The sequence below is a fragment of the Halictus rubicundus genome, chromosome 8 (assembly GCF_050948215.1).
Source record: "Halictus rubicundus isolate RS-2024b chromosome 8, iyHalRubi1_principal, whole genome shotgun sequence".
Lineage (NCBI taxonomy): Eukaryota > Metazoa > Arthropoda > Insecta > Hymenoptera > Halictidae > Halictus > Halictus rubicundus.
In genome coordinates this window covers 18,298,270-18,315,614 of record NC_135156.1, presented here as the reverse complement: position 1 = coordinate 18,315,614, position 17,345 = coordinate 18,298,270, and the positions used below count along the sequence as shown (strand labels likewise).

The 17,345-nt window shown below is 39.4% G+C and overlaps 4 protein-coding genes across 5 annotated transcripts; 3 read left to right on the top strand and 1 right to left on the bottom strand.

Moving 5' to 3' along the window:
- Positions 1-3,611: 3,611 nt before the first annotated feature.
- On the top strand, positions 3,612-9,741 carry Hacl (2-hydroxyacyl-CoA lyase). Of its 2 annotated transcripts, none has more exons than XM_076791756.1 (12): positions 3,612-3,633; positions 5,588-5,729; positions 6,428-6,512; positions 7,084-7,265; positions 7,331-7,507; positions 7,869-8,110; positions 8,181-8,366; positions 8,443-8,518; positions 8,820-9,057; positions 9,145-9,252; positions 9,330-9,453; positions 9,523-9,741. In XM_076791756.1, the coding sequence occupies exons 2-12, from the start codon at positions 5,612-5,614 to the stop codon at positions 9,616-9,618; spliced, it is 1,632 nt and encodes a 543-aa protein (XP_076647871.1). In that variant the 5' UTR covers positions 3,612-3,633; positions 5,588-5,611; the 3' UTR covers positions 9,619-9,741. The 2 variants fall into 2 exon arrangements, with proteins under 2 accessions (XP_076647871.1, XP_076647870.1); XM_076791755.1 differs by lacking the exon at positions 3,612-3,633 and adding an exon at positions 4,026-4,320.
- Positions 9,697-10,662, bottom strand: LOC143356248 (uncharacterized). The gene is made up of 4 exons (XM_076791771.1): positions 10,502-10,662; positions 10,344-10,417; positions 10,064-10,270; positions 9,697-9,960 (listed from the first exon to the last, which is right to left on the bottom strand). The coding sequence occupies exons 3-4, from the start codon at positions 10,144-10,146 to the stop codon at positions 9,738-9,740; spliced, it is 306 nt and encodes a 101-aa protein (XP_076647886.1). The 5' UTR covers positions 10,147-10,270; positions 10,344-10,417; positions 10,502-10,662; the 3' UTR covers positions 9,697-9,737.
- A 459-nt stretch (positions 10,663-11,121) lies between these two features.
- On the top strand, positions 11,122-15,723 carry Faf2 (Fas-associated factor 2). Its single transcript, XM_076791764.1, has 9 exons — positions 11,122-11,649; positions 11,764-11,888; positions 11,966-12,046; positions 12,213-12,438; positions 12,526-12,712; positions 12,829-13,002; positions 13,083-13,178; positions 13,253-13,565; positions 13,640-15,723. Exons 2-9 carry the CDS (start codon positions 11,826-11,828, stop codon positions 13,802-13,804), a joined length of 1,305 nt encoding a protein of 434 aa, XP_076647879.1. The 5' UTR covers positions 11,122-11,649; positions 11,764-11,825; the 3' UTR covers positions 13,805-15,723.
- Positions 15,724-16,922, top strand: LOC143356247 (uncharacterized). The gene is made up of 4 exons (XM_076791770.1): positions 15,724-15,965; positions 16,041-16,372; positions 16,498-16,696; positions 16,788-16,922. Exons 1-4 carry the CDS (start codon positions 15,895-15,897, stop codon positions 16,870-16,872), a joined length of 687 nt encoding a protein of 228 aa, XP_076647885.1. The 5' UTR covers positions 15,724-15,894; the 3' UTR covers positions 16,873-16,922.
- The last annotated feature ends 423 nt before the right edge of the window (positions 16,923-17,345 follow it).

Below are 17,345 nucleotides of genomic sequence, written 5' to 3'. Positions count from 1 at the left end.
CAATGATTTTCCCGGCGATTTACATAATTCCTGGGCGTATGGTCGCGACGAATGTTTGCGACGTCTGCACGGTGTCGCGAATGGCCATTCTAGGTGGAAAAAGATCATAGATCGTTTCATGCTTCTTCGAACCGAGTGAAATTTTCTGTTAGGTCATATATTTTGAAAAATATTATATAAATTATAGAAACGAATATAAAAAATATCATATTAAATAAGTACAACAATAATATCTAAATATAACAATGTAAAAATAATTCTTCGCTAATATTGCTGTCGCTATCAACAAAGTTACTTATGGGATTAGACGGAAGTTCTTGTTAAAAGTAGATCTAACACACCTTTCGGTAGCGAATTTGTATTTTTTGCGGTATCACTCTACAATAATTTATGATGGGATCAGAAGTAATTAACAGCATTGCTATTAAGTCGTAGTTCGTAGATACACGCGAATTCTTCCATGTGTGGCCAATCCTGAACCTTCTTATGTCTTTCTGTTCTCTTCAGACATCATGCCAATTGGCAATAGGCATAATAAATAAATCTCTTGTTTCGCGAACAGATTTCTTGAAATTTAGAAAATTAATGTTAGGACCTGGAGAAAGAGCAGATAAGATATAAAAAAATCGTTCAAGAAGTTCCTTATTAATGCCTGTTATTTTCGAAGTTTCTGTAAAGTTTTTGAGGAAACGTGTAGCCGTGTTACCATCATTTGCGGAGCCATTTCCTCCTGCTTCCCTAGAATTCCCATTCGGTGTAACAAAGATTTTCAAAAATTGTGACAGGCAGGTCAGCAGATATTTGCAGCTGATTTTTATCAGAATCCCTTCTATATACTTTGAACTTATTGCAATAAAAATTTCAAGATGGGGTCTTTTCAGACTTTCTAGTTCTGCTCTATTAAAGTCAACTAACCGACATAGAAAACTGGAACTTAAGAAATCTTTAAAAATTCTTGTAAACGACTTTATTAACGAACCTTTGCGAACATTAATGTAAATATTTACTTAAGTTAATATAGAATATCGTGCATAGAAGGTTGAAGATTCATATTTATTGCTCTGACATAATTTTCTTCAGAACAAATATAAACGTATGATTTCGCCATATTACTGTTCGGAGCTTTCACGTATTGATTTCGATACTTACATCGCTATTAATTGAATTATTACGGTTATAATTAAAACATTCCGAGAGAAGAATATATGAATGTTACATCTATTTTCTGACATGATTTTTTTCCACCTAAAATGGCCATTCGCGACACTGTGGCCTGGTCTCGTCGCAAGTGGCAAGTTTCGCCGATATCCTGGCGAAAAATCAAAAAAATTTTGTCTTTGTTTTCGAGATTTAGGTACGTATATATACTGCATTCGATTTAGGAACGATTAAACCATGATTTTTCACTGATACCAGTTCTTATTACACAATTATGTAATTCGAAGATAAGCGATCTCAAAGCTGTTATTAGTTGCATGGTACACAATGTTCGAAGTAATATTAGAAGCAGCTGCTTCACCTAGTGTAGTCCTTTTCTTTCGGTGTTGATTGCTTTCTAACTTGCTCGAAATTAATATGCGTACGTGTATTCTGGTTTCATTGGTTCGTTTCAGCTTTTACAGCTGCGATAGTGGCGAGCAATTTGCGGCGTCGATGGAGCGTCGATCGACCGGTGTCGACGCGCGTCGCGTCGCGTCGTGTCAACGTCGGCTGAGCGATGTTATTTCAAACAGGAAACTGTTCCCTTGCTACATCCTTTGGCCGAGAACTCGCGGGAATAAAAATCAACGAGCTCGTTTGATCCGCTCGCGCTTCCGATAACAGCGAAACAAGCGTATTGTATTCTATTTTCTGGAAACCTCGGAAAAATTATAAAAGAATGCTGTTGCGCCACTCGACGGTATCCTATGCAATTTGTCTACATTTACCGTCGACCATTTTTCCAGTTTTTCCGCGTTTCACTGCGCTCGAAATCGATGCTCCGCTCGGTGCTTCGAATCAATTCGATTAACGATCCAGGCTAAGTATCATCGAACGACAGAAATCGACTCCCTGAAAGTTCCACAAAATCAATGTAATTCTAATGAAAACTCCAGACTTGAAGGTTGTCAGAGTGAGTGAGCGAGTACGAAGCCTAATGAACTTATTGCATGAGCAAAATTAATTTCAAAGATTGGTGAAGAATTCTGTCACTCACATATACGAAAGATAAAGATAGTAGATCCTTATGTAGGCTCGTGATAAAAATGTTATCACTCTTTTGGTATGAGTAGGTATATTAAAAGAAAAGAATTACAAAACATTTTTTTTATTAACACTAGGTTTACGGCAAAATGTCGGGTTCTAATATTTTTAATTTACGCTTATTGAGATTGTGAAGGTCCATCTACGTGCAATTATTCAACAAACTTATTTCCTTAGGTATATATTATTTAAAAAATGGCTGAAAACTCGGATAGACACATTCTTCTTATTTTTATAAAGTAATGTAAAATACTCGCTTTTAATGCTCCGTAAACCTAGTGCTAATAAGAAATTATGGTCACCTTAGTTTTTTAATTGCCGCTATGTATTTCTTATTACATATTGTTGTAGCTGACATGAAGACGAATCCAACAACCTATTTTACTATGGCTTTAAGTTTCCAAGTAATGGTAAAATCATTTTGTCCGTCTAGATCGTCATTTCGATCAATGGTTCCGGATTCGACAATGCGACATTGCGACAATAAGAACGGTCGACGCAGCGTGATTATTATCATTAGACGGCGCGGCGTTCCGAAGCGTTTCAGGTAGAGGTGTCGTTCGGGATTATGGGAACTCGCGAACCGTCCTGTAGGAGAATAATTACGCTCGTGAACCGTTAGGTCGTTTTACGCGGTTCGCCGTGGCACAACCGATTTCCTAGCAAAATCCTCGAACTCGAGTAAATCGGTGACGAACGCTTCGAACCGCGTTCAATAGGCAATGGGTCCCCTGAAAACACGAAACGTCTACCTGGACGCGTTTCCGAGTCCAGGTAATGCTGGCCATCGGTTCGTCCTGCAGCTTAAATATTCACCATTCAAAATAAGAATTAACCGTGGAAGGGAAATTCGTCCCTTTTCCCTCAGAGATAATGCTCCGTCACTCGGACAATTTTCAACTGCGCTATACTTACAGTCCCGAACGAAAACCTCGGCAAAGTATACACTTCTGCCTCTTTGTTATCATAGATAATAATAGAGGATACATGGATTTCACGTTTCCTCTTAATAATTATTCGACGATTCATTAGTTTCATCAATTTCTCTATTTTGAAAAGTATCGAATTACATTCTGCAACAGTTGGACGGAAACGTTCCCGCTTTACAGAAATGATTTTGGCTGGATTTTGGTTGCCGCTTTAAGGTGCCGCTTGGAAAACAAAGATGGCGGCGTCGCGACGATTCCACGCGTTCTCCCGGGAATCGAAAAGCCCACGTATCCCGAGAGTCGGTATCTTCCTATTGTTCTTTGCACGAACCGTCGACTTGTTCTCGAGTCGAATAAAACAATCGAACTTCTCGTTATGTCGCACATAAATGATCGAATATCAACATTTTACGCAACGCGTACATTTCTCAGAGTCGACTAGAGCCGTGGAACCTTCAAGGTCAGCTTTCTCTTTCTAAACGATACCATAGCCTTTTTAAATGTTCTCGTTCAAAGCCATTTCCCCGAGTACGGCAAAGAAAGATTTACGACATAGCTATAAATTTCTCCCTGGTATTGTCCATTCAAACTATCAAAGTTTTTCCGCTAAAATGCGACAGAGATGACTGTATGTACAGTTTCGTACAGTCTTTTTATATACATATTGTCGTTACGATGTTGTATAAAATATTTTACATCGTTCTAGACAATTTCGAAAGAATCGTTGTTGTCGAGAATTTTTCCGCGCTATGACTAAGGATATACCTAAATCTTTTTTTCTATTATTTTGGTGTTATCAGTGTTACTTAATTTTGAAGTTTGATACGGGTCGCGAATCGCATACTTTGCGAGCGGCTGCTAGACAGCTGGTCCTTCGCGGGTTGAATCGTTCCATCTCGCACTATAATGCTGAAAGATGTTTACTTTATTTACAATTGGTGGGTTAATCGGTGATAAAAAATCAACCGACGATGACACGCTTGTTTTTCGAGGATACAAAGTCCATGAGGCGCGCCTGGCTGGAGGAAAGAGAACAATTTTTGCATCGGACAGTTGACAGAAGTCGTTATCCGTTCGTATCGTTCGTATCGTTGTCCGAAAAATGAAAACCGGAAATCAAATTGTCGCTGAGGCGTTGAAGGATCAGGTACAACAATTATCAATTATCTCAATTATCCGTCCGTTCGCTTCGTCATTTTAGTTTCCCTCTGCTTCTTTGGGAAGACGGAGTCTCGCTTTTAAGGTTATGTTTTGTGCGTACTACGCGTGTAAGAAAAATATCGCAACGACGGACTTCTTTCATAGTCGTCGATATTTGTGTACGAATTTTTACTCGCAGACCGTTCGCTAACGTTACGCGTACTTATGTTGATATATAAAATGTATATGGTCCTTTTTTTTTAATTACCAGCGATATACACGCTTAATTATCTTATCGCCTGCGACAAAACGGGTACATAATGCAAGTTCAATATCTCGATGCATTCATGTAAATAACTGTCCGTGGAAAAACACAATTTGTTCGAATAGATATTTGTAAACGACAAACAACGGTACGTCGATTAACCAGAAAATTTTATTTCACTTTTAAGCTTTCACGAAATCGAGTTGAAATCGACAAAGAGTTCATTCGAGTCCACGATTGTTTGAATCTTATATTTTGATTTTGTTGGTTTTTTCATAGGCGTACTATTCGGAACTGGAAAGAGCTCCACGCTCCAGGAAGACGAATCTGATTGGCCGTTGTGTCTTCGCTGTTATTGGTCGAAATCGTCGAATCGAATGAGGATAGCCCTTTCAAATCACAGTTTGATCACAACGAAAAGAAATAAAAAGAAAACTCACGTTTCCTCGGCCCCGAGATAAGCGGAAGTTGTTCCTCTTCGTTGCGGGGCATCGCGTCTTCGATTCTTCGATTTATTCCCGAACCAACGCGATTTCAAATACGGTTTAACGATCAATTTGAATACTCTCGAGCTTCTGTTTACTGCCCCTTTATTCGACGACGACGCAGTCACTTCATTGATAATGGCAACAATACATCGGCAACTCGCGGAGTCAAGAATAAAGAAAGCTTAATAACAAAACAATAACATCGGGTTTGAACTTATCGATCAAAGTCATTGTTCATTCTACTGCGCGAAAATTCGTTTACCGATTGCTGAGAAATAAAAATGGTTGCGGGGCTCGTAATTTCGAGTCGATAACAGCCCTATATATGTACAACAACCCTATATGTAGAGGCGCGTTGCATTTCTTCATGTTTACCGCTTGCCAGGCTTATCACTGTGGCAAGATTTCGTGTATCGCATATTTACGCCACCGTGCTGGTCGGCTATCTATCAATAACAACGATAATGATAATATTATCATACGTTGACTCGTATTTAATATAGAAAAACGTTGTTTCACAGGGCATCGAATATGTGTTCGGAATAATGGGACACCCCGTGATCGACCTGGCGCTGTGCATGCAGTCCGCGGGCCTTCAGTATCTTGGTTTTCGAAACGAACAAGCCGCGTGCTATGCCGCCCAAGCACACGGATACCTGACCAGTAAGCAAGGATTCGAAACGAGGATGACACTTCATTTGTCCGCGTGACACTCCATAACACGAAAAATATCGTTAACGCCAAGCGTACCGAGCGGTCAAAGTCATCGGATTGCATTCTCCGTACATACAGAATACGTACAGATTTCTGATAGACGGAATGTATCAGAGAAACGAATGACAATTTCTTATACATATGTACATACTCGAGCAAGCATAAACATCTTAAGGGCCCGGGATAGTCACGTGACTATTATGAATTCTGATATTATGAATTCGATATTATGAACTCTGACTCGCCAGAAACGTGCTTCAAGTTTTCGGCTTTATTTCGCAGAGAGTCAAGACAAAATATAGCTCAATTTGTAGCCGGAGATATTTTCTAGAAAACTCATCCAATGGCATAAGAATGCTTGGATTCCACGGCATGCGCGTCGTCAATTTTTGGCCTACTTCTAACGCTTATGTTACCAAACATCTGCATAATCTCGGCAGCTCCTGACCAGCGCGCGCTAGATTGAACCTTCCTCTTTCGAATGAGCCCTTCACCAGCGATAAAATATTCTTATATCAGGACGAAAACTTGAGGCACGTAAACCTTTTTTTGTCGGTAATGTAGTCACTCTACCTTATCGCGAATCTACAAAGACCGAGCCCTTAGATATCTCCGACCGAAACTCGATTATTTTTCATTTTAATTAGGAAAACCAGCGGTCGTATTATGCGTTTCCGGGCCAGGACTGCTGCACGTTATCGGTGGAATGGCCAACGCTCAAGTAAATTGTTGGTGAGCATCACATGCTGGCTCTATCTTTATGTTTTCAAAAAGAATTATACGCATTGTCTTGCGCTAGAAGCGCGCGATTAACCGAGAACTGTTAATGCAATATGTTATGAGGATGCATCCGTATCGTATGTATCTCGCATCCAATGGTAATTCGATATCAGATGATTATGATCGGTTACGTAATCCGGTTGCGTTCATTGTGCCATATTATTAAAAACGAGTACGCTGCATGCACGTGAGTTATATAAACATATTGTGCAGCGGAGTCGGGTTAAACGATTATGCGGAAACGCTAAACCGAAGAATGTATGCACGTATGTAGTCGGTTGTTCAAAATTACAATGTATTCGGCTGAAATTCCAAAATATCTTTAATTTTACGAAATCGATCGTTCAACTGCATAGATTCGATGCGTTCGCCAGAAAAACGAGCAAACCACGCGGATGAAATTTGCAAATTTCTGCATAAAGCGGAACGCAGTATAGTTATTGTGCCTCGTTTGCCGTCGGACGGTGTCAGCGAAACAATCGGGCCTGCAATTGAAACGCGTCAAGTATACATTTTGATTCAGGCCTGTCATTGTCATCGGTGGATCCTGTGCAGAGGATCACGAGGGTATCGGCGGTTTTCAGGAATGGCCGCAGGTAGAAGCCAGTAAGCCCTATTGTAAATACGCCGCCAGACCACCGACGGCCGCTCTCGCACCGCTTCACGTCGAGAAGGCTGTTCGCCTCTCTACTTACGGTCGTCCAGGTATACACCTCTATTTCCATTTCCGACAATTTACAACTGCAAAACAATGCATCGGTTCCTTGCAGGGGTGGCGTACTTGGACTTGCCGGCCACCATATTGAACCAGACCGTTGACGAAGAAAAAGTATACAAAGCGACCCGTTGCCCACCACCGCCATTGGTATTCCCTGACCTTCGGCTGATACAGCAAGCGGCGGATCTGCTTATGGGCGCGAAGAAACCGCTCCTGATCGTTGGAAAAGGTTTTTTTTTCTTCCTTACGCGTCAAACGCTTCAACATTTATCGGTTAATTCGTCTTTGGGAAGAGAGTTTCAAGATTTCAAAGAAAGAAACAACTTAAACGAGTCTGTTTCTTTCGCGACAACCTTGCATTTCATTTATTAGCGCATTTCCATCGTTATCATTAGCGTATATATGTACATATTCATGCATATGTATGTGCGCTATTTTCCTATCATCAGAAATCTCTAACGAGTACATAGAAATTACTGAAATATCTTTTTACTGTTTGAAATTCTTCTTTTTATATATAATTAAGAAATTGAAGAAATTTCATTCTTCAATTTCTGTAATTGTAATTGTTCAATTTCTGTATCCTGCAGGAGCTGCTTACGGCCGAGCTGAGAAAGAAGTTCGCAGTCTTGTGTACTCGACTGGTGTTCCCTTCCTGCCGACGCCAATGGGAAAGGGCGTTGTACCGGACACGGACGAACGATGCGTTTCCAGCGCGAGAACTTTCGCGTTGCAGCAAAGCGACGTTATCTTGTTGCTGGGCGCTCGGCTAAACTGGATGTTGCATTTTGGCAAACCACCTCGATTCCAACCTAACGTTAAAGTCATACAGGTAGACATTATATCAGGTCCTGTGAACATAAACGAGAAGACGGTATAAAATTCAGGTTGTTGCATCGTAGGTGGACATATGTCCGGAAGAGCTGCACAATTCTGTAACCTCCGCTGTGGCAATACAGTCCGACGTGTCCACCGCCGTCGAAGGCCTGGTTAACATTTTGAAAGCTCGCAATTGGACTGTCGAGGACAGTAGCCCATGGTGGCGAGACCTCCTAACCAAGTCGAAGAAAAATAGAGCGGTTGTTCATGTAAATGAAACACTCTGCATCCTTAATCGTTTTCGATCTTAGCGCGATCCTTTCTTATTTACTTTCTTTTTTGCAGGCAATGGCGATGGATGTCTCGGTACCGTTGAACTACTACACCGTCTTCAAACATATTCAGGATATTATTCCGCCAAGTCGATGTCCCTTTTAGTATAAATGAATTGTAACTCTCAGTCTGCAACATGGGTCGTTTATGTCCGGAGCGAAATTTCACTCTTGAGTTTCTTTTTTCCAAGATTTATCTGTTCTCGTTAATTCTTTTAATATTTGACGTTCCAACAATTATATATTCAACTACGGACGTCGATACGTGTTTCAGAATTTAAAAAATTTCTTTTTAAAACGAGAACAGTAAAAAGAATTAAGACAAGCTTGCAGACGGAGGGTTAATATAACGAGCTGAACAAATCGTTTACGTTCGTCGATATTTTTCAGACTGCATTATTTGTTCGGAAGGAGCCAACACAATGGATATCGGAAAAACGATGTTGTTAAACGGCGAACCGCGGCATAGATTGGACGCAGGTACTTTCGGTACTATGGGAGTGGGTTTGGGTTTCGGTATTGCCGCCGCCCTTTATTGCAAGAACAATGCACCCACGAAGAGAGTAATTTGCGTAGAAGGCGACAGCGCCTTTGGATTCTCCGGCATGGAAATCGAAACAATGTTTCGGTAAAACTTAATCACCGATGGAAAACAATACTAATCATTTTGTTTAGACAGGAATACAAATTCATCCTCGTGACCTTAACGTTTCAGGTACAAATTACCTATCATCGTTATTATCGTTAATAATAACGGTATTTATGGCGGGTTAGACGCCGAAACGTTCCGGCAATTGCAGGCTTCTGGCGAGCCCACGCAGGTGTACGTTTCTAATATGCCGAAAATATTCTTTTGACCGTACCCTGTAACGTGTACTAATTTTTCATTTCGCTGTATAGAACACCACCGTATTCGTTAACGTCTGAAACTCATTACGAGAGGATGATGGAAATGTTCGGCAGGAAGGGACACTTTTGCACAACCGTTCAAGATATACAACGAGCAGTGAAGTCGTGCCTTCAAGTACGCGCGATCAGAGTATGATAATTAATTACTAGAAAACAATTGCTTTAAACGTATACTACTTTACAGGTGAACGATGCTCCCAGCCTAATAAACATCATGATTCACCCTCAAGCTGATCGCAAAGAGCAAAAGTTCAGCTGGTTAACAGAATCAAAATTATAAACAAATTTTCCTGTCGAATGAAAAGCATTCGTTGTATATTTTTTATATTAAATTAATGTACACACACACACACATACATACGCGTATATAAAAAATATTTAATAAAAAAAACACCGACGTTACACATTATTCAAATAGGCCATTATTTTTTCCTGCAATTCGGCAGAATTTTGAGAATTTGTCAAATCTAAATGGAATTCGTTCACTTCGGTCCCATTACTCTCAGATTCCTCGACATTTAGTCCCATATCCTCTGCTATGGTGGTTAATGTTTTATTTGCACTGTCTACAGTTATACCAAGTTGTTTTACGAATCCATTAATCACGCCCAACTCGTCCTTTCTGAAAAGGAAGCTTTCGATTTGTTTTCTATTTCGAACATTGAAGTTTGAATATTAACGATTATGTGAATACACGTGGAATTTAAAAAGTATTCGAATCTTACATATTCGATGTTAATTGTTTAATGGAAAATAACGTTTTCTGAATTTCAATTTTAACGTCCAAGTCTTTGTCGTCCGACTTCATAATTATCGTGTATCGATGTACTAGCGGTCAAGTCGATGTTTACAGCGGCAGGCGTGATAAGTTGTATAGCGAGGGCATTCGTTGTAAAATTTGAATCGTAAACTGATCGTGTGCTCCCAGGAATCTGAAATGGAGATAACGTAAAGTCGAAAAGGAAGCAAGACACAAATTAAATCGTGCCAGAGTTCAAAAGTTACCTTAGTTTACGACAGTCGGCATATTTCTCGGCAGAATATGTAATTGCCCCTTCATTTCCGTTTTTCGACAAACGCTACAAAAAATAACATTCCCACCTTCGCATTTATCGTCATTTTCTGAGATGTAAATCGTGAAATCGATTATAAAATTACTTTACCCGTACATATTTTTGAATGTAAACGATATTTCGAGTATGGAAATGTTATTGTTTGCAAGAGCATTGTTCTCGCAGAAGCGGAAGGAATTGACATATATATAATTAATTTGTCCAGTAGCGCATAATAAATATCACGAGGTGAATGTAGGTACTTACCGTATACTATATACAGAGAGGAAATGAGAGTGCTCACGCCCGGGATTTTAGTGTCCCCGGTATAGTGGTGCCCCCTTGTCTAATTTTTAGCCTGGATCAGAACCTGCTTCATCTTTTTAGCCTGGACCAGAACCTGCATCATCTTACCTGCATCATTAGCAGCGGATTCCTAATAATGCCAGAGTGGATGCTACTTCTATGTTAAAAGAGGCTCTTCTATGTAGGCTCTGATCCAGCCTAGAAGATGATGCAGGCTCTAATACAGGCTAAAAAGATGTTGCAGGTTCTGTTCCAGGCTAAAAAGATAATGCAAAAAAGTGGGGACACTAAAACCCTGAGCGGGAGCCCTCTCATTTTCTCTCTGACTATATACAAATATAAATGAAACACCGCGTACGTGTAGACATATAGATGAAACACCGCGTTAAAAACTGAGACCGAGGACGAGAACGAGGGCCAGCAAAAGCAAAAACAATAGCAAAAGCAACGACAACGACAACGAATCCCAGAATCGGATGTAAATGACGCCTAAGATATTACAATCTTCGCGCTCCACGGTAACAGGAACGCTAATTTTCGATTGGTCGTTCCAGTGTCTGGATTATCTTCGGCAAAGGTTGAAATGTATTTTCACGCCTGCGTGAGAAACGAAAATGTATTAGCTTAGAAATCTAGAATAGTTTCTGTCGAAAAATCGTGATCGTTCGATTTTGTTGGGAATGAAATTTCGGGACGTTAACCCGATTGCCTACGAAAATACCGTCCTGCCAATGGGGACACGTAGAAACAGTTGACTGTCGTTTCGCCAATGCATGCGAGTTGACGTCACTTGAAATCGTAACCGCATGAAACAGAACCTTGAAACCGTAAATTATCGTTGAAAAAAGTCATGACACCGAAAACACCGTTCACAGAACAAGCGAAACAGACGAAACGTGTTGCGACGACGATGCAGGGATCTCCGTGAGCCGTGGAGCCCGCGGACGCTCGAGGTTAATCCATTCTTTGGTACATCAGCCACACCAAATGCTATCGCAGCTTCGACGTAATTTCGCATCGTGTGCCAGACTTTTTTATCAGCTGATGCATTCGGTGTCGTTCCTTAGAACCGTGTGATTCAAACGATCAACCAAGGGTTTTCAGTGGTTCGGCCGAGCCAAGTATTGTCATGGCAGATTTCGCGTTGAACGAGCTCAGCGGCGATCAAACCGAGAAGATTCTGCAGTTCCAGGTGACTCGACAGTACCACCTTTTCCTCGACTGTTTCTTCATAGTAGCGACAAATCAACATCGTTTCAATGCTTACAGGATTTGACGGGCATCGAGGATCTGTCCATCTGTAGGGATGTTTTGCAGAGACACAACTGGAATTTGGAGGTTGCTGTTCAGGTAAACACCCTTAACCTTTTCGCCTTTAGTCTCGTACGCTCCTAATACTTTGTTGGACATTTCAACATCGACATCGATAATACAAGGATCTTTCAAGAATCCTTGAAAATCGCTGTATACTTCCGTTATACCCATTTGATCGCTAGCCTTTCTGTCCTTTCCTTAGGAGCAGCTAAACCTGTACGAAGGACGGCCTTCTATGTATGCGCAAGACTCACGATCCAGACCACCACAAGTTGTTGATGACAGTAGTTCTAGAATATATTTTAATTATTCTGGAAGCTCCGGCGGCAGTGGTAGTAATTTATCGTACATCTTTTCCCTCATTTACAAAAGAGTGATCAGTATCCTGCAATTAGTTCTTTCAATATTTAGAGGAAACGCTAGACCCGGTGAGTTTTAGCTGTATACAGCAGCTATTTAACGGAAGCGTTCGAGAATTTGTAGAACAGATTAAAACGGTTGTTATGTTTTTCCAGTGTCCTCTGATCCGGTGGAAGATGTAATTAACTTCATTCGAGTATACGAGGAACGTTACGGCAGTAGTCATCCTGTGTTTTATCAAGGCTCCTACAGTCAGGCTCTCTCGGATGCGAAACAAGAATTAAGATTTTTACTGGTATATCTACATAAAGATGAAGCCCAAGACATTGATCAGTGGTGCAGGTAATTCCCCAAACAGGAAATTTTACGACTAGATCGCGGATAATTATTGAACTAACCTCGGCCCATGAATTTTATGGACCATATAAATGTAAATAATACCATGCTTTTCTGTACAGAAATACGCTAAATAATCCAGAAGTAGTTCGATTTACAAATACGCGTACTTTATTCTGGGCATGTAACGTACAATCCGGAGAAGGCTACAAAGTGGCGGAAGCCCTCAGACCTGGTTCTTATCCCTTTCTGGCCATCATCGTTTTAAAAGATAACAGAATGACAATGGTTGGCCGGTATGTAATGTATCACGTGTCTTTTATTGCCTTTTCAGAAGAATAGTAATGATCGAAACTTGTATTTTGTTGCGTTGTAGAATGGAGGGTACGCCATTTCCTTCGGACGTTATATCTCACCTACAGACAATTATAGATCACAACGAAATTAATTTAATACTAGCGCGTCAAGATAGGTGAGGCGATAATAGAAATATTTTGATTTTGAACAAACAATTTACCGCATGCTTGTTGCCTTTTCTAAACGCAGAGCGGAACGCAGCGCGGCGCAATCGTTACGTCAGCAACAGGATCAAGCGTACGAGGAGTCATTGCGCGCTGATCAAGAGAAGGATCGGAAAAGAGAAGAGGAACGAAGAGCCCGCGAAGAGCAAGAGGCCCGAGAAAAAGAGCAATTGAATGCACAAGAATTGGAAATTCAGCGTATTCGTCACGAGAAAGAACTGACTGTTTGCAAAGTACCAGTGGAACCAGAAGCTAGTAATCCTAATGTGTGTCACCTTCAAATTAAACTTGGGGAAAGGACGATGAAAAGGCGTTTCCTAATGTCGGACACAATAATGGTAAATGCTAGAGCTGGTGTTTAATCGATCGATGTCTTGATTCGTTAATATTCACTCGAATACTTTTTCTCTAGGATGTGTATCACTGGATTTTTAGTCAACCGGACTCACCAGCATGTTTCGAAATAACTACAAGTTTTCCAAAGAGAATTCTGTATCCATCCCTAGAGATCTCAACGTTGTCAGCTGCTGGATTAACTCATAGGGAAGTTCTTCATATTAATGACTTAGACGATTAACCTCTATTGATTATTCAGTGCTGCATTCTTTGTGTTTAAGTATCATTCCGCGGAAAAGATGATACTATCGTAAGAGACATTTATCAAAAAGATGAGAACATGTGTGTGTGTGCGTATATATATACAAAGAAATATACATGTGTATATACATGCATTTAAACACAGCCCCAAACACACACATACACCCACACAGAGAGAGAGACAGACAGACACACACACGCGCGAGTATGTATATATGCATATATACATATACATATATATTTGATACATTCGAGTATTTAATGGGAAGCGTAGTTCGGTGACAGGAACGCAAATGTGAAACAGGTCTATGAATACTATCGGAAAGAAATGAATGAATCGAAAAAACCATGTTGTGTCAGAAGTCTAGCACAGACCTGCATGTATCGGTCGCTGGCATAGTACGTTTCTCGCGTACTATGATTGAAATTACTCCACTGAAATACCCATTGAATTAGAAAAAAAAGCCCAGATTTCGTTCTACAACACGAAAAGAAAAAAAAAAGAAACTTCTATATGATTTCACTTAAGCTGTACACCAAACATTTCTTATACTCGTCTTAATATTTTATAGCTTAAATGAACTTCTGTAATAAGCTGACTAAGAAGTGTAATTTATTTTAAAGAAACGAAAAAAAAAATGAAAAAAAAAACAGAAACTAGGTGTATGGACGACGCAAAGTAGTTATAATTAAAGCACAGATTCTCAATGCCGGATACGAATTATAAAAAGTTGTGTGGTATTACAGCATTGAACTGTTTCAAATCTGTACTTTAAATGTAACTAAAATGGAATTTTTAGCAAATGTGGTTCCTTCCGCGTTGAATCGTTTACGCAGTTCTGGTAAGTCAGAAATCGAATATCGGATATCTGATAACACGAGAGTGGTCCAAATCCACGACACAGACTTATCGAACACACATTGAATTGTACTTGATGCAAATTTCTGTATCAGAAAGAAGAAAAAAAAACGTTAAGTGATAATAGTTTATTCTAGAAGATAATAATTCTACTTTTTCTTTTGTATATCACAAGTCTATGAACACGCACCTAACGATAACTATATTTTTTTCTTCCTTTCAGTTTGTTTTTTCGGTCTTCTGTATTCGAAGGCTACATTAAACGTTGAGGTATACGTACGTGTATGTACATATACACACAAATATATATGTATATATTTTTTTTTTAAATATTCAATCACCATAGAGAAACATATGAACGGTTGCCGTTGTACATTTGAAGTAATTTTTTCGTTACTCTATCGAGGGATATAAGGAACATTATTGGTTTATACATGTTGGGATTTTGGAACTTAATTATGTATAATTTTCTGTATATTAATCTGGAACGTTCGTCGATCGATATTTCTTTTCTGTACAAAAAGAAAATGATGAAAAATAAGCGACAGTGTTGAAACACACGTCACTTATGAATTTGTATTGCTCCTACTGAATGTTCTGTAAAATCGATAGAAAATGTTCAAGAGCAATCCATAGCATTTATACATGCATATATATACATATAAATATCTAAATTGTTTCATAAAAGAAAAACTACAAACACTGTTTGTGCTATGCATCAGATTTGTTAATCATTAAAAGTAAACTTTTGTATGCATATTTTGTGATATAGTTTTGATACGTGTTCATTTTTCCTTTAGATACTTTTCTATACATAGGAGAACAAATTCGAAACCGGCTGGTGTCTGATGCTGGACTTTGCTACTCTTTGTTATCAATTGATGCTTCAATAAACACATTTTAAAATACAAATATACCGTTTCCGTATATGTATGTATATTATTTTGCACGAGTAATAATGCAGTGATATTGTAAATACTACGTTTCGAATAGCAAGCATCAGGCGCGAGCGTGCGTTCTGATTAAACTACAACAGAGAGGGGGGGGGGGGCTACCTGAAATCATTAAATTTTGCAGATGACATTTCTATCTTGTTTTCCTTGTTACGCAAGAAAAACATAGCAAGCCAGATTGATCATCATTTGTCGCCGAACATCGGTCAATTGACAAAATGGTTCATTGAACCGTCATATTGCTTGGAACATATAAAAATGTTTATTTATCTTGTGGCTTTAATATTTACGCCACTTATTATTTTTGGACTAGTGCACGCCAGAAGCTTGTAAGTGAATTTCTTATTTTTAAACAACTTTTCGAACAAATCTCGCAAGATTTATCACGTTGTGTTTTACCTCAGGACTAACTGGCTAAGAACAAAGGCTCGAAATTCTTTGACCATATGCAACGGTCTGATTCGTAGACCTCGGATCGAGACATTGACAATTAACGAAGATACTGAGAACGTTAGCGCGCACGAGAGATTTTTCGACATAGCTGAAGAGGAGGAGGTAGCAGAGCCTGAGAGGCTGCCGGTGCAAAGGCCGTTGTTCGATAGCAAAGAAGAGTCGAGGTGTGATTTCCTGACAGAGATTTCGGAGGCAGAAAGGAAATTGAATAATCTAAACCCACCAACGTATTCCTTGGACAATGTCCTTCCAGAAACCAGAGAAAGAGACTCTGAATTGTCTGGTAAAACAAATGTTATTTTTCTATCATCGACTACTTAAACTAAACCTCTTCTTGGAAAGCACGATCTTTGAAGCTTTGCTTGCAGGTAAAAATGCAGAAAAAAAATCTATTTTGCTCTATTGTAGGAACACGAGAGAAAAAGGACAATTTATTCGATTCTCTGAAAAGTACGATCGAAAAGAGCACTAATCCATCGGCCCGATTAAATACTACCCAAATATACAATTTAATTCTGAAAGAAACTCTTAAAGAGAACGTAGCCAGACAGAAATTATTGGATATCGAGAGAAGAAGAATTAACAATATAACAGCACCGTTAAACATGTAAAGAAATTAAGCTTTTACGGGAGGCTTATCAACTCTTTAAATCGTATGTAAACGAACAAACTATTCTATGTGTCTGTTTAAATTGCAGAACGGAAGAAGCCCTTTCGTCATCGGAAAATGTGTCCGAACACGAAGGTGAAAGCAGTGAGAATCTACAGAGGTCTACCATCTAAATAATAACATGTAATAACAATCTCGGATAAATAAAATTTCATTGTACCGATAACCGAAATCATCTGGTGTTATCATTCATTATATTGAAACAGTTTAACACTCGAATAGAAGTAATAGTATAATAATTATATGACTAGTTTTCGACACGTATTTATTATGCATGTAGGTGGGGTATTCTTGCCAATGGTGAGGTCACGTTGATAGCAAAGGAAGGGAAAAATCCCTTGGCGAGGGATTTTTTTCTGGCAACCCTAATTAGGAGTACAATATGGTGAAGAAGGTCGAAGAGAAAGAAATAAACATGGCGCTCTTTCCGATTGGTCATACTCTCCTGTTAAAACCGCTGGTTTTGTGTTCAGGGCACAGAAAGATGTCAAAGATATCCGAATTACTTTCATCGACCATAGTTTTGTATGACAAATGCCACCTTGAATGGTTCTTGTCGTTTTTATCCTAAGATACAATGCAAATT